This window comes from Tamandua tetradactyla, chromosome 13, assembly GCF_023851605.1.
Source record: "Tamandua tetradactyla isolate mTamTet1 chromosome 13, mTamTet1.pri, whole genome shotgun sequence".
Classification (NCBI taxonomy): Eukaryota; Metazoa; Chordata; class Mammalia; order Pilosa; family Myrmecophagidae; genus Tamandua; species Tamandua tetradactyla.
In genome coordinates, this window is record NC_135339.1 from 86,514,160 (window position 1) to 86,529,166 (window position 15,007).

The 15,007-nt window shown below is 39.8% G+C and overlaps 1 protein-coding gene and 1 pseudogene across 1 annotated transcript in view; one reads left to right on the forward strand and one right to left on the reverse strand.

The window, feature by feature from the left end:
• CPXM2 (carboxypeptidase X, M14 family member 2) overlaps positions 1–15,007 on the reverse strand; it is a 133,322-nt gene that overhangs the window by 79,136 nt on the left and 39,179 nt on the right. Inside the window, exon 4 of the mRNA XM_077126333.1 lies at positions 2,319–2,458. Within this exon, the coding sequence (XP_076982448.1) occupies positions 2,319–2,458 (140 nt within the window). The remainder of the gene's footprint in view (positions 1–2,318; positions 2,459–15,007) is intronic.
• LOC143653283 (MICOS complex subunit MIC10-like) lies at positions 12,365–12,599 on the forward strand (annotated as a pseudogene).

Consider the following 15,007-nt stretch of genomic DNA (forward strand, 5'->3'; position numbering starts at 1 on the left):
AGCTGCTGTGTTCATCTGTATTGGCATTTAAATGACATAGGCCTGCGGTTGACATGTTTCTAGTCATCCTGGAATAAATCTCAATTCCTCCTAGAACATTTGCTCTGGGTAAAAGGGCCCAGATGGATGCCAACTGTATCCTTGTCCCATGTACAGTCCTTAATCAAGACAGGACTCTTTCACCAGGTAAGACAAACCACAACTCATCAAATTTCTTTCCATTGTACCTGAAGAACAATTTGATTTGCAATACTTTTAGATCTTTAAAAAAAACTTAAAAGTAATTCTAGCCCTTGTCTTGCCTCTTAGATGTTCCTGTCTTAAGCTAAGCCAAGGAAAGATACCATTCCACTATAATTCCTTGCTCACCCATAACCTTCTTGTGTTTCTAGATTGAATGGAATGTGCGCCCTATTCTCACCTTGCTCTCACTTTTTAGTTCAATCATAACCAGACAATGACTACTGGTTCTCCAATAACAATGATCAAACCACAGGTTAATACCTAAGCATTAAGGTAGATTCTCTACACTCATTCCTATAGACAATCGCAAATCAGCTTTTCTTTCCAAATTTCCATTTTCCTTGAAAAACCCAACTTCCTTCCTCAAATTCTTGCTTTTCAGAATCTAAACAAAAAATAAAAACAATTGCCATCAGAATAAGCTTCTGATTGGGGCAAAATGTATACCATAGTATGAAACCTGGCATATAGGTATGCAAACATAAATGCTATTGAAAAGCAAAGGGAGAAAATGTAATACACTAAACAGCACAAATACATAACCAAAAGGCTGGCAAGATGCATGAACTATCTCAGTTCTGGTAATTTATTTGAAGGAAATAATTCAAGTGAAGAAAATACATGAAAATGATTTTCTGTAATATATGTGTGATAATGGATAATTGGGATGGTGATAAAGGTATGGCTGAGTAAATTGTAGCTTATTAAAAATTATCATTATAAAGTTTAGGTAACACCATGAGAAATGTTAGATATATATTTAAGTTAAAGATAACACAATGGCAGATGTAACAGGATTGCCATATATAAAAATATGTTTGCATAAGGAAAATGAAATTATGGGGACGTTTTAAAATGTTATTAGATGTTATAATATTGTCTTTACAGTAAATAAAATCTGAGGAAAGATGATGAGTCATTACCTGGCAACTGTTAACCAGGTAAGAAAGTCCCCCTAATGACAGGTAGTTAAATGTCAGCACAGATGCTAGGGTCAATTCTCTTATCCCAAGTTATTTATCAATGTTGACCTTTCCAGAAATTAAAATTAATCTTACCAGTAAATTACAGACAGATTTTTATATGAATGTCAACAGGTAAGTAGTAAATAGTCAAAGATGACAAGAAATGGGACTTGAGAGTGTGGTATGGATGTGGGGATGGGCTGCAGGGGGTGGCAGGAACAGAGGGGTTCCAGCTGATCAGACCGTGATCAGTTACCTAATGTTAAAGTATGGACCATTTGTGCTCTCAGCTTCTCAGTGAAGACAGATGTTAGGGGAATTTGCCAATTTTCTAGTTTATACTAGGAAAGCACCCAAAATTCTGCTGACCCTCCCGAGCCCTGCCTAGCTCCCCGTCTCTGCATCCCTGCTGTCCACATTGTTGGGATCCCCACCCCCAAAAGATGCAGCCCCCCTCCATCTCTACAAACAGCCCGTGGCTGAGATGGAGAGTTTAAGGTACTGCAGCCCACCTCTCCTGAGGTCACACTAGGTCACAACAGGTCACACTTGTTGCTTACTCAGTCCTGTTCCCAATTCAACTCTGAGAAATCGGCTTCTGTGGGCTTCTGGGGTCAGGTCTGAGCCATCTTTCTCATTGGCCCCCATCTCTGCTACTCCTTTACTTGAGAACTGCGTAGGGTCCCAGTTCCTCCCAGAGTCTGAAAGATGTATAACCTACATCCTGAGACTGTGGTTGGGACTGTTACTTGCCAAAATCCTCACCTGGCTGTCAACACTTGTTCAGTCTACTAAGCAGGAGACGTGCCATCTCGCCACAGATCCGAGATGGTCATCGCCTGCCTAAATTGCATTGTTCTGACTATACCGCTGTCTACTCCACTTAACCAGCCAGTGGGGTCCTCTCTGGTCCTGGGCAGTGTCCTTCCAGGATGGGCTCCTTCCTTAGAACCTGTGTCTACAGCAGGCCCAACCTCCTGTCTGCATTCCAGTCCCCAACCTCTCCTGCCTATTACCTCCTCCCTGCAGCTTTCCTGTCTCTTTCCAAACCCTCCGAACCCCAGACCCAAGAGGCAGAATCCAGAAAAGCGCAGGCCCAACCTGACTTACAGCCAGAATGAGTTCCGTCCTTGGGTGATGACCCCAGTGAATTTGGTCAGCCGCTTTGCATCCACTTCTATCCACTGGTGGAGGTCGTTCCTTCCCGCACACCACGCCCCGTCATAAAAATCATTTTCATTAATACCTGCCTGAAAAGAGGAGAAGGGTTTTCTTCAGAAAGCCTCTGAATTAAAACAAAAAATTAAGACCATCTTTTCTTGGGACTCCGAGATGGGGAGGGAGGATAGGTGAAGAGAATACAAGGAGGGGATAAATAATAACCCTGACCTCCTTATTTTAAACCACAAAAAGGAATTGCTTAGTATTATTTTGAAATATTTCAATATTATACATGTCCTCTTTCTTTCCCAGTGTGAAAGATGAAATTTAATGAGTTCTCCTATTACTCATTCATCCAACAGACATATATTAAGCATCTCCTACATAGCAGCCCACACATGCCAGGTGCAGGGGATATGAAGGTGAATTGTTTTCCCAGAACATCACCATCCAGGCAAAAGGACAGACATGAAAACAAATGAATTAGAACACAAAGGAGCACGTGCTATTTCAGGGACATGAGCAACTGTGACGGGAGCACTTAAGGACAGCACAACCTACGGTCCGCGGGAGACCACAGACAAACAGCCCCAATGCAGGGGTGGTATCCGGGCTGGGTGTCGAAGGGTAAGTGTATCTAGTGACTATTTATGTATTCACTTTGAAATAATTTGCTGCATTAAATCTCAGCTCAAAGATTCTTTTGAACTTAATTTTTTAAATCTGAATTTAGCTAAAGTTTTTGCTCTTGAATTTTCCATACAATATTACCAACTGAAGAGAGAATTCCCTAACCTCAGGAAAAAATGTGAGGAAATTTAATCCGGGTGAGCTCCCCGGTTCATTAAGCCATTCCTGCATTAATCCCATTTTTCCATGCCTATTTCACAAGGTCATAATCAGATGAGAAAAAAAATTTTGAAGTATGCTAAAAATTGAAAAGATAGCTACCTTCCCTACCTCTGATCACTTTTTAGTTCAGATCCTGGGGACAGCCTTACTTTCAATGGGCCACAATGATGTGAAATTCAGAGTCCAGCTCCAGTACATGAACGACTTGGCTAAGGAGTCCATCAGTGGGACTCTACCCATGACCACACCAGCTAATGTCATTCTTGTGTCATCACCAAACCACAGTGCATCCCCAACCCACTGCTGAAACAAACTTGAAGGAACTTTTAGGGAAAACGCTAGAATAGTAGTATACCATGGTCTTCTAAAAACACTTCTATCTCAAATGAAGGTGCATAATAAAGCTCTCTATTAGTCAACACTCTCCAGGAACCCAAGATACTGACAACCAGCACCTCAAGGTCCCAGTGGCAGAAAGGATGTCTATCATAAATACCTGGAGATGCTGCAAGATTCTGCCTTTTGGAATCATGAAGGAAAGATTAAACTTTGTGAGGACATATTACTAGTGATTAGCTGTTCTTCAATATATTCTGTTATGGTCTAGTTCTTTACCAATGATGGTGACTCTCAATTAAGCATACATCTCATTTCCCAACTCTGCTAGACAATAAGGAGATCATTATAACTGTCTGAAGGCTATCATTGCATAATCCTTCCCTTTTTTCATTCAAAGACAGATATTCCCTTAATGACAGGGACCTGTAACACATTGATGACCTACAATATCATGTCTGATCTTTCAATAAATCACAAGGTACATGTTTTTTATGCAGTCCCTCTTTCCTTGTAAATAGCCCATGAGGCTACGGTGTTTAGAAGAGCTGTATTTATTCAATAAAACTAACATTCACCATGCACCTATTACATGTCAGTTACTAAGCTAGGCAACAGGAAAGTTTAAAGGTGGAAAAACATGTGAGACCTTTGTTCTTGGGACTCAGAATCAGACTAAAGAGCTGCGATCTGCACATGGTACTATGTCTTGACAACTTAAGAAAAAAAAAGATGTATTGAGCAATAGTTCACATACATACAATTTAAAGTATACAGTTCAATGATTTATAGTATATTCATAAATATGAGTAACCATCACCAAAGTCTATTTTAGAACATTTTCATCATCAAAAAAGAAACTCTTCAGATATCATGCTCAATCCTCCCTGCCCCCTCCACCTCCCCTTCAGTCCTATGCACCACAAATCTACTTTCTGTTTCTATAGGCTTGTCTACTCCAGATATTTCACACACAAAGAATCATAAAATGTACAATCTTTTGTGACGTTTGAAGCTCCTTCATGGGGAAAGGTGATGGAAATGTTTAGGGGATAGATAGAGGTGGTGGTTTCACGACATTTTGAATAGATTGAAGCAAAAGGATGGGAAAAAATAATGCAAAAAGCAACATCAAGAAGGTGGAGTGGTTATGCTAATCCCACACAAAACAGACTATAAGACCAAAAATGCTATTATAGATAGAGGGACATTTTATAATAAGAGAGTCAATCCATCAGGAAGAGTTGACAATTATAAACATATAATGCATTTAATAATAGCACCAAAATACATGAAGCAAACGCTGACAAAATGAAAGGAGACGTAGACAATTCAACATAATAATTGGAGACTGCAATACCTCACTTTCAATAATGGGTAGAACAACAGGCAAAAAATCAACAAGGAAAGAGAAGACTTGAATAATACTGTAAACCAGCTAGATTTAACAGGAATCTATAGATCACTCCACCACCACAGCAGAAGACGTATTCTTCTCCATGCACATGGAACATTCTCCAAGAGAGACCATATACTAGATGATAAAACAAACCTTAAAACATCTTAAAGGAATGAAATAATATGAAGTATGTTCTCCAACCACAATGGAATCACATTAGAAGTCAACAGCAGAAAAAAAATTAAGAAAATCATGAATATCTGAAAATTATATAATATACTCCTAAATAATGAATGGGCCAATGAAGAAATGAAAAGGAAATTAGAAAATATTTTTAGATAAATGAAAACAAACACACAGCATACCATATGGGACGCAGCTAAAGCAGTGCTTTAGGGAAATTTATATCTGTAAGTGCTTATATTGAAAAAGAAGAAAGATCTCAAATTAAGAATCTAACCTTCTATCTTAAGACACTGAAAACAGAGCAAACTAAACACAAAGCAAGGAGAAGGAAGGAAATAAAGATTAAAATGGAAATTAATGAAATATACACTATAAAAAAGAAAAACTCAATGAAGCCAGAAGTTAGTTCTTTGAAATGGTCAACAAAATTGACAAACTCTTGAGGGAAGCTATGGGAACTCTTATTTTCTGCATGATTTTTCTGTACACCTATACTTCTTTAAAAATTTTAGGAATAAGAATTGACAAATCTTTAGCTGGATTGAAAAAGAGACTCATATTACCAGAATCAGAAATACAGAGGGAACATCACTACCAACCTTACAGAAATAACAAAGATTATTAAAAGGAATATTATAAGCAATTGTATATCAATAAATGAGATAAAAGTAGATGAAACAGACAAATTCCCAGAAAGATACAAACTATCAAAACCAATTCAAGAAGAGATAGACAATCTGAACAGCCCTACAACAAGTAAAGAACTGGAACTAATAATCAAAGACCTGTCCACAAAGAAAAGCCAAGACCCAGATAGCATCACTGCCCAATTCTACCAAACATTTAAAGAATAAACACCAATTTTTCACAAATGCTTCAGAAAAAGAAGAGAAAAGAACCCTTCCCAACTCCTTCTACAAGGCCTTGTTTATAGCTTTTCAGCCCTTCCCGAAGCTGACTCATTGAGAAATGACAACCACCTCTGCAAAATCAATTATGAATTTAAAAAGCAAGCACCTGAGAAAATTCAATGAAAGAAAATATACCAGCCCCAGGGATACCGCCAAATTGTGTCACAGTAAATGATATTCATACAATGTCTTTGAGAAACCAAGTAAAGGCTATGTCCATCCATTTCTGCTTGATAATTCAGAGAAATACTTGATAAATTTTTAGAAAATTTCAGTTAATTGAACCTAAAGGTTTGATTCCTTTAAGTGACAAGCCAGGCTTGAAATCTCCACTAACATGGAACAATTCTTCTACTAAAGTAGCAAATAAGTTAAAAATTAACATAATTTTCTCAAGGCAACTATGTTATTTACATGACTTTTTACCTTTACGAAAACATCAATGCTAACACCTGAGACAAGCCTTCAGCGCCTTAAAGTCAGCAGGTCAAAATGAGGGCCCCTGATTTTAAGTCATTCTAAAATATAAAAAAGTCCCAAACGCACAGACACACACACGCACACAAAGCAACGACTGCTGACTTTGCAAGTTTCCACACACATCCTCTAAAAATAGCTCCTTGAGGACACTTAAAATAACAAGTATTTCAAAGAGGACACCTAACTGCCCCCACGAAGCCTGTCATTCTCTGTCAATAACCACCTATACTTGGTAGCCTACAGGACACACCCTGTAGGTGTGTTTCCATTTGTCATGGGCACTGACGATCACACTGAAAGGGACTCATGGCCTCTGTCTAGAAAAAAAAAACATCAATGCATCTAACAGATTTTTTTGTTTAAGGTAGAAATAGAAATTATTAAATCCATAACAAAGAGAAAACCAATACTTTTTTTTTAAGATCAATTAAATAGAATATTTCTGTTTCATAATGATAGAGCAAATATGTTGGTTTCTCCTTTTTCTTCTCTCAAAATTCTCCCAAAACAAGATACAGAAATAAAGTATCTATCTCTGAAAAACTAGAAAACATTTCTAATCTCTAAATTTTAATATATGAATACAAAAACAAGACAGAGGAATCCTATATGGTTCAGTAAAAGAAGGAAGTGCAAACTTAAAGGTGGTTCACAGGGTAAAATAAGCCACACTGAACTTTAGGGAAGCTCAGAAAAAGGGGTCCTGGGTCTATTGGAGGGTGAGGGTGAGGTAGAACACTGAAATAGGAAATTGCTTCAAAGCATGTATAAAAAAGCAATCAGATATTCTCACAAGAAGTATGGCAACCAAATCAATAGGCTGAGCCCCTGATTTTGAAGTTCGCCTCTATGAAACTTATTCATGCAAAGGAGAAGCTAAGCCTACTTATAATTATGCCTAAGAGTCTCCCCCAGGGAACCTCTTTTGTTGCTCAGATGTGGCCTCTCTCTCTAAGCCAACTCAATAGATCAACTCATCACCCTCCCTCCTACGTAGGAAATGACCCCCAGGGCTGTAAATCTTCCTGGCATTGTGGGACTTAACTCCTGGGATGAGCCAGGATCCAAAATCATGGGATTGAGAAAGCCTTCTTGACCAAAAGGGGGAAGAGAGAAATGAGACAAAATAAATGTCCAGTGGCTGAGAGATTTCAAACAACGTCAAGAGGTTATCCTGGAGGTTATTCTTATGCATTACATAGATATTCGTTTTTAGTTTGTGGTGTATTGGAGTGGCTGGAGGGAAGTACCTGAAACTGTTGAGCTGTGTTCCAGTAGCCTTGATTCTTGAAGATGACTGTATAATGATATAGCTTTTATAATGTGACTGTGTGATTGTGAAACCTTTTGTCTGATACTCCTTTTATCTAGGGTATGGACAGAAAAATTTTTAAAAATATGGACAAAAATATAAATAAACAATAGGAGTGTGTACTGGTGTGGAACTATTACGTACCCCAGAGGAGTCATGTCCTTTAATCCTCATTCAATATTGCTGGGTGGGATCTTTTTGATTGTTTCCATAGAGATGTGACCCACTCAATTATGGGTAGTAAGTTTTGAGAATGAGTAGATTGAACCATCCATTCAAGGTGTTGCTTATTGGAGCCCTTTAAGAGGGAACTATTTTGGAAAGAGCAACCAGAACCAACAGAGCCCACACAGCCAGAGACCTCTGGAGATGAAGAAGGAAAACTCCCCTGGGGGAGCTTCTTGAAACAAGAAGCTGGGAGAGAAAGATAGCAGATATTGTCCTGTCCCTCCCAGCTGAGAAAGAAACCCTGAACTTCATTGGCCTTTCTTGAGTGAAGGTAATCTCTTGCTGGTGCCTTAATTTGGATATTTTAGTGGAAACTTGCAACTTAATAAATTCCCCTTTTGTAAAAGCCATTCCAGCTCTGGTATATCACATTCAGGCAGCATACAAACTAGAACAACCTGCAATTTTTTTTCTCTAAGTAAAAACAAATTATAGAGGCTCTAGATTTAGGGACACCAGGCACAGAAGAGAGCAGGTGGGATGTGATGCTTAAGAACAGGGAACTCTGGAGATATGAGCATACTGATACCCTTTTCCTCATTGAGTTCTAAAATACTATGCAGCCAGGCTTATAGCAAAAAGAAAAAATAAACTCATAACAGCAAACAGAAGAAAACGTCAAAGAAATTATAGTCAATATTGGGAGAAAGCTAAGATCTTGCTGCATGAAACAGTAATTCTAAAAAAGAAAATATCATTAAAAAAGAAAGAGCTCTTGGAAATTAAGCATATGAATGCTAATTCTTTTAAAGTCAATAGAAAGACTGGATGGATAAAGCTGAAGAAATATTACAAAAAAATAAGACAGAAAAGGAAAACAGACAATATGAGAAAACAACGAAAGCAGAAGAAAACATCCAGAAGATTTTAATTATTTAATTATAAATAATTAATTATTTAATTTTAATTATAAATTATTTAATTTATAAATAAATTATTAAATAAGTACTATAAGAAAATCTACTGATCTGAAAGCCTTACATATTCAAATTGAAACTCCAGGAATCTAGTACAACAAATAAAATAAGATTCACACCAAGGCATATTACTGTAAAATTTCAGAACATTAGAAACATTAGGAAGATTCTAAAAACTTCCAAAGAGAAAATAAGTAACAAGAAAAGTAAAATCAAAGAAAGATGGTGGATAAAAATAGTAGCATAATTCTCATTAGCAATATCTGAAACTAGAAGACAATGAACAGATAATGCTTTCAGAACTCTGAAGGAGAAGGGTTTTTATACTAGAATTTTGCACCCAGCCAAACTGTCAATCAAGTGTGATAAAATTAAAGCATTTTCAGACACACAGATCTCCAAAAAATTTACTTCTCATGCACCATTTCCGTGAAGCTACTTGAGGACAGGTGCCACAAAAAAATGAGGCCAAACACCAAAAAAAGAGGAAGATACAGGATCTGGAAATGAAAAGTTTCAACATAAGAGAAAACTGATGAGAATTCTCAGAATGTGGTAAAGGAAGTCCCAGCAAAGTAAGTATGTAGAAGACTCCTGTTCAGAAGGCAATAGGTCAAAGGGCTCTTGAAGGTTCGTCAACAGAAAAACAAGAATCAAAAAAGAGACTAAAAATCATTGAACAGGCTTGACCTTGCAGAAAATCATAGCGAAGGGTGTTTTACACACCAAATCTGTCACAGGGAGTCAGTGTTCAAAACGAAAACATATGCAATAATAGGAGAACAAAAAAATTGTTCATGAAAGGAAATAATCACAATATTTTGTGGCTCAGTAATCTGCTTTGAAACTGCCATGATGTGCTGTGAATACCGACCTTCAATAAACCTCTGTGATAAACCTCTGCCATAAATCTTTGATAAATCCATAAAATTTCCCAGGTGCAAATCAATTGATACTTCTGCAAAGTTTATCTCAGCTCAGACCTCAGCAGTCAATTTGGTTACCAAAAAATACTCATTGTTTTTAAAGTCATTTTTCAAACTCAAAGCCAATTTCCTAAATATTTTATTACATTGGCTAAGGAAATCCATAAATGCCTAGAGTTTCAAATTTAAAACATTCAAAATAAATTCTTCTAAATATACCATAAACCATTTATCAATTGTTTTTACTACATTTCTTCCTTTTATTTGCCTCCCCACTAGATAATAACTTGGAGATGGCAAGGATCCCTATCTGCTTTGGTCACCGAGTATCCCAAGACCAGCCCATAGTAAGTCCTCAATAAATTCAGCCATCAGAAACTATTGCTGTGCTGCTCACCATTGCACCCCAGAGCTTACTGCAGTGCCTGGTACATAAAAGTCCCCCAGGAGACTGTGATTTTTAAATTAAATGAATAAATAAATTTGGTTTATTTATTTCCTCCTCTCCGTCTCCTTCCGCTCTCCCACACTGGTTTTATCTGTTTCCACGCTGCCTTCTCCATCCATTCAGGCATGAACAGCGATTGACCTGCACACCCGACCCACAACTGTTCACGTCCACGAGACAGCCTGGCTGCCTGGGCCAAGGTGCCATCCCCACCTGGCTTCATTAGAGAAGATGCTCATAGGTTGTGATGGCTGAATGTACATAAGATGCCACAGGCATGCATTACTGACACTCATCAGGTCTCCATGGGCCTTCTCTGGGCCCAGAAGGTTCTGGGAGCAGTTCAAGCCAGCAGTCAGGAAGGCAAGTCCTGAGCGGGGTAACAGGGGGAGGCCACAAGCCGATGAACACAATGGACCATCTAGAGATTCGAGGGAATGGCAAGGAAAAGCACACTGGGCATACCTGCAGCCAGAAAAGCTGACTTTTCATCTCCGCTCTGCACTTATGAACTGGGGGGATAGAGCAGGTCACTTTGCCCCTTTGGACTCCAGTTTCCTTAAGTCTAAAACAGAGCTATTCTTCCAAACAGAAATAGTAAAGAAAAATGAACATAGCACAGTCACTGGCAAGTAGCAAGTAGAAGAGAATCTGTATCTGAACCAGATGCTCCCTGGGTTTCTTAAAAATCTGTCATTCACGGGTCAGGCTCTATTGGTATGCAGGCTTTCTCGATGCAATGTTCTTCTACCCTCAGTTTTTCTAACTTCACATGTATTTATGACATGAGTTTCTTGAGAATAAGTACAGTACATCATAATCATGACGGTAAATATTCATTTTCAACTTCCTAAGAGCCATAATTTAAAATATTTGGTCCTGTTATTACCATAAAAATCTGAACAGCCCAAATTCCAGCATTCTGGTCTCCAAATACTGTCTCCCAGATTGTTTCCTGAAGGCAGATTCAGAACAAAATCCCTTTATTGGCATGAGCATGACATTCTTTGGTTTGGAAATGATGCCCACTGTGATGATTTTTTTTGCCTCCGCAGCACCTAGTATGTTATTTAGCCTCATGAAGGAATTGTTGAGTTACAGCAAACTTTTGTGCAGCAGAAAAAGCTGGAAGTGGAGCACAGAGAAAATCAGGCAAGATCTGAAGACATGAGGGCCAAAGGCTCGCGTTGTGGGGTCCAGCAGGAGCCAGGAATGGGGTGTGCATGGGGTGTCACCCACATCCTTCTCCATCTGGGCCAGCTAGGCAGCAGGTCCATTGGCGCAGAGGACCACAGCAAGGGGGCTGGGAAGGCTGGCCCCACGTGGATGCACCTTGACACACGTCTCAAAAAGGCATCCAGACCACCAGGATAGAATCCGGTTTAATGTTCTGAAACCAAGTTGGTGTCTTCCTGCAGGACACAGCCACAGGCACCGGCCACCTTCCAAGCCCACACGGCTCATTGCAGTTTTTAAAAAATCATCAGAAGGTTGAAACTGGACCTGAGATTAGCATCCAGGTGCTCTGCAGAATTCTTTTCATGGAATGACTAAAGAGAGGAGGCACGGTTCATTGTGGTGCTGCGGGGAAACACATCTGGCAGATACTATTAATCTAACCAGACATTTACTTAGAACATGAGGTGAACGTCTCTAAGGGGCCAAACTCTGAATCATTTCTAACACACACGAGACAAAACATGGGTCACGAGAGAGTCAAATGGCCCTGCCCAGGCCATCACAAAGGCGCCTGGAAATGTTAATGCTGGGTCCGCATTTTTTCCTTCTGACCTCAAAACGTCAACTTTCTTCCAAACCCTGATCTAAGCAACAACTTGATTTCATTCTTTATAATAGGCAGGACTCGCAGTGACAGCCTGAGTTCTAGTCACGCTGCCTCAATATTTCAGTATTTCTTTAAAGTCACAGAATGAGATTGAAACTCAGCCCTTTAAGATGGTAAGCGCTGGTCAGGAAAGCTGGGACGGTGGGCGGGGGACATGTCGGATTCAGAGCTGGGCAGGAAGCAGGTCGGACCGGCGCATGGCGGATGCGGTTGTGAAAATAGGTATTGGTTTTGGATTAGGAATTGTTTTCTCCCTTACCGTCTTTAAAGGAAGAATGTGACCGTTAGCCTTTGGTTCTGGCTTGGGATTGGCCATGGACTACTCCAAATGCCAGCACGATTTCCAGGCTCCATATCTTCTCCATGGAAAATATGTCAACGAGCAGTGATGTATGCCCACGAACATCCCACTGGGTGGAAAGGAGAAATCGTGTCTATTCCTCAGGAATACTCAGGAAGTGCCCTGGAGTAAGCTGACATTCTTCTATAACAATGTTATCAGTAATGCTTTATACTCCAGCACACTGTTTATGCATCTGAAACCAAGTCTGTTTCTTGTTTTGTATTTTTTATTTTTCTGGAAATTGGAAGGGGAAGGAGGCTTTCCAGGGAATGAAGCATCTGACATAATAATGGTGGTAGGTTAAATCACTTAGGTGGTGATTCTGCTTATGAGTCATGGAAAATCCCTTGGGGTCCTAGAGGAGAAGGATGGATGATGGGGTAGCTTTAGGTGAATCACCTGAATGCAGGTTTACCTGCTAAGACCAGGTAGAGACAAATGATCCAAATGTGATTGCCAAAATGTGCTTTTTTTGCCAACCAAGATACTAATTTCAAATCCATCTGTTGCTGCCCCAATTACTAGGTGAGATCAAAGCTGTAAGAGCTGACATAAAATGATCCTGGGCACACTGGAAGAATCATCATAGAAGAGAGGTCAAACCTTTGCTACTCTGTTGAACATGATCCCTTCTTTCAGTCTTGGATAATCTAGCTTGTCCCAATGTACTGATGAAAGGTAAACTCTGGTTTCTTCTCTGTGCTATCTTATGACATTTACATAAGCAAAATTCAACTTGCAAAAATAAAAAGAAGTTATAAGTGGAGATACAAGGTGCTTCTAATCTTTCAAGGTCCTCTGCTTAACATGAGGGACAAATAGACAGGTGCTTCTGCTATAATATGACAAATGCATTCCTAAAAAAGTTTACAGTCTGCAAAATCTTAAACTACAAAAAAGAAAAATAGGGCTCCTGGAAGACTATTCAAATGTATACAGGTCTGGAATAAAAACACTAAAATCAAACAAATGCTGAAAAAAAAAGTGCTAAGCAGAGTTTAAAAGACCTGTTAAATTGCTTATACATGCACAGACTTCTATAATTATAGATTTGATCTTTTAAAAAAAAGGTAGCTTAGGAAAAGGGGTATAAGGAAGAGTGGAAGCTGCTGCTGACTTGTGAGGGTGAGAGCACATGAATTAAGGAACAAAGCAATAAGCATTTCTGAAACAGAGCACAGGGCACAGTGAACCAAGAAGAGGAACGTGGAGCAACGGGCATTGCAGTGTGTACTGTGCTCCTCGGAAGCATCTGTGCTCGGAGTGTTGGTGTGTTCTGTGTTCAAGTGCTGCCACTAGGGCCCACAAGACACCAGCGTCCCTGAAAGGAATCATACATGGACCAATGCTACACATGAGCAAATTCACAACACAGAAACACACCTGAGAACAGACCAGCCTGCATCACCTCCTTCGGAAGCCTTCCCAGACTTCTTCACAGCAGCTGTGTTACCGTTGAGTGTTGCAGCAACTACCCAGAAACATTTATTTTAAGCATATATGTGCCAGGTGCCGTGCTCAAAGAGCTTGGAGTATGCACAGAAGAGCAAGATTCACACCATCGGCAAGCTCATCATTAGGCGAGGGTGACAGAGGAGTAAATAAGCACCAGGTAATTGTTCAAACAGAGGGAGGTACATGGTCTAAGGATAACTCCAGATGCATTTAGAACATTCCTCATCAATGTGTTGACATGGGAAGCAGGTTTATGGAGTCCTTGGGAGCAGCCAGTTGAGGCAGAAAGGGGCTTGGATCCATATCCTAACTCTCCTGGGAAATCCTGGCCAAGTTATTCCACCACTCTGTGTGTCTGATTTCAATTAAGTGGAGGTAATTATAATAGTACTTGTCTCATGTTAAGGAATAAATGAAATAACGCATGTAAAATGCTTGGCACAGTGCAAAGCAATGACCTTTAGAGCCGATTCCTGTTCTCTGTTCTGTACAGACTAGAAGCATCTTGAGTGTAGGGAATAAAACAGGAGCTTTTCCTCTCTGCTCTTTCAGTGGCTGGCACCTAACAGGATCTTCACATGGTCTGCTGCACAGAGGAATTCTAAGGGACATGACTATGCATTGAGAATTTGCAATGAGAATTTCCAAGGACAATTCAGTTTCCTATTTCTTTTGGGCCTCACAAACCCCTGATGGAGCAGAGCTGGGGGTGGAGTCGCCCTCCACTTTCCTGACACAGAGTCCAGGCCTCAGAGGAGCAGGGATTCTTCAGCAAAGGTCCCAAAGATCACTCTGCTGGTTAGATTCAAGGCGAACGTCCCAGCCTCTGGGTCCCCATGTTCAGGCTGAGCCACTGTCGGGCACATCCCCGCAGAGCCCGGGCATGCAGAGGGAGGGACTAAACTCAGTCATAATCTGCAACCCTGTATTTAAATATAGCTCCAAATCCTGGTGCCTCCGTGTTTCTCTCACATAAAATCCCATTAGCTTGACACGCCT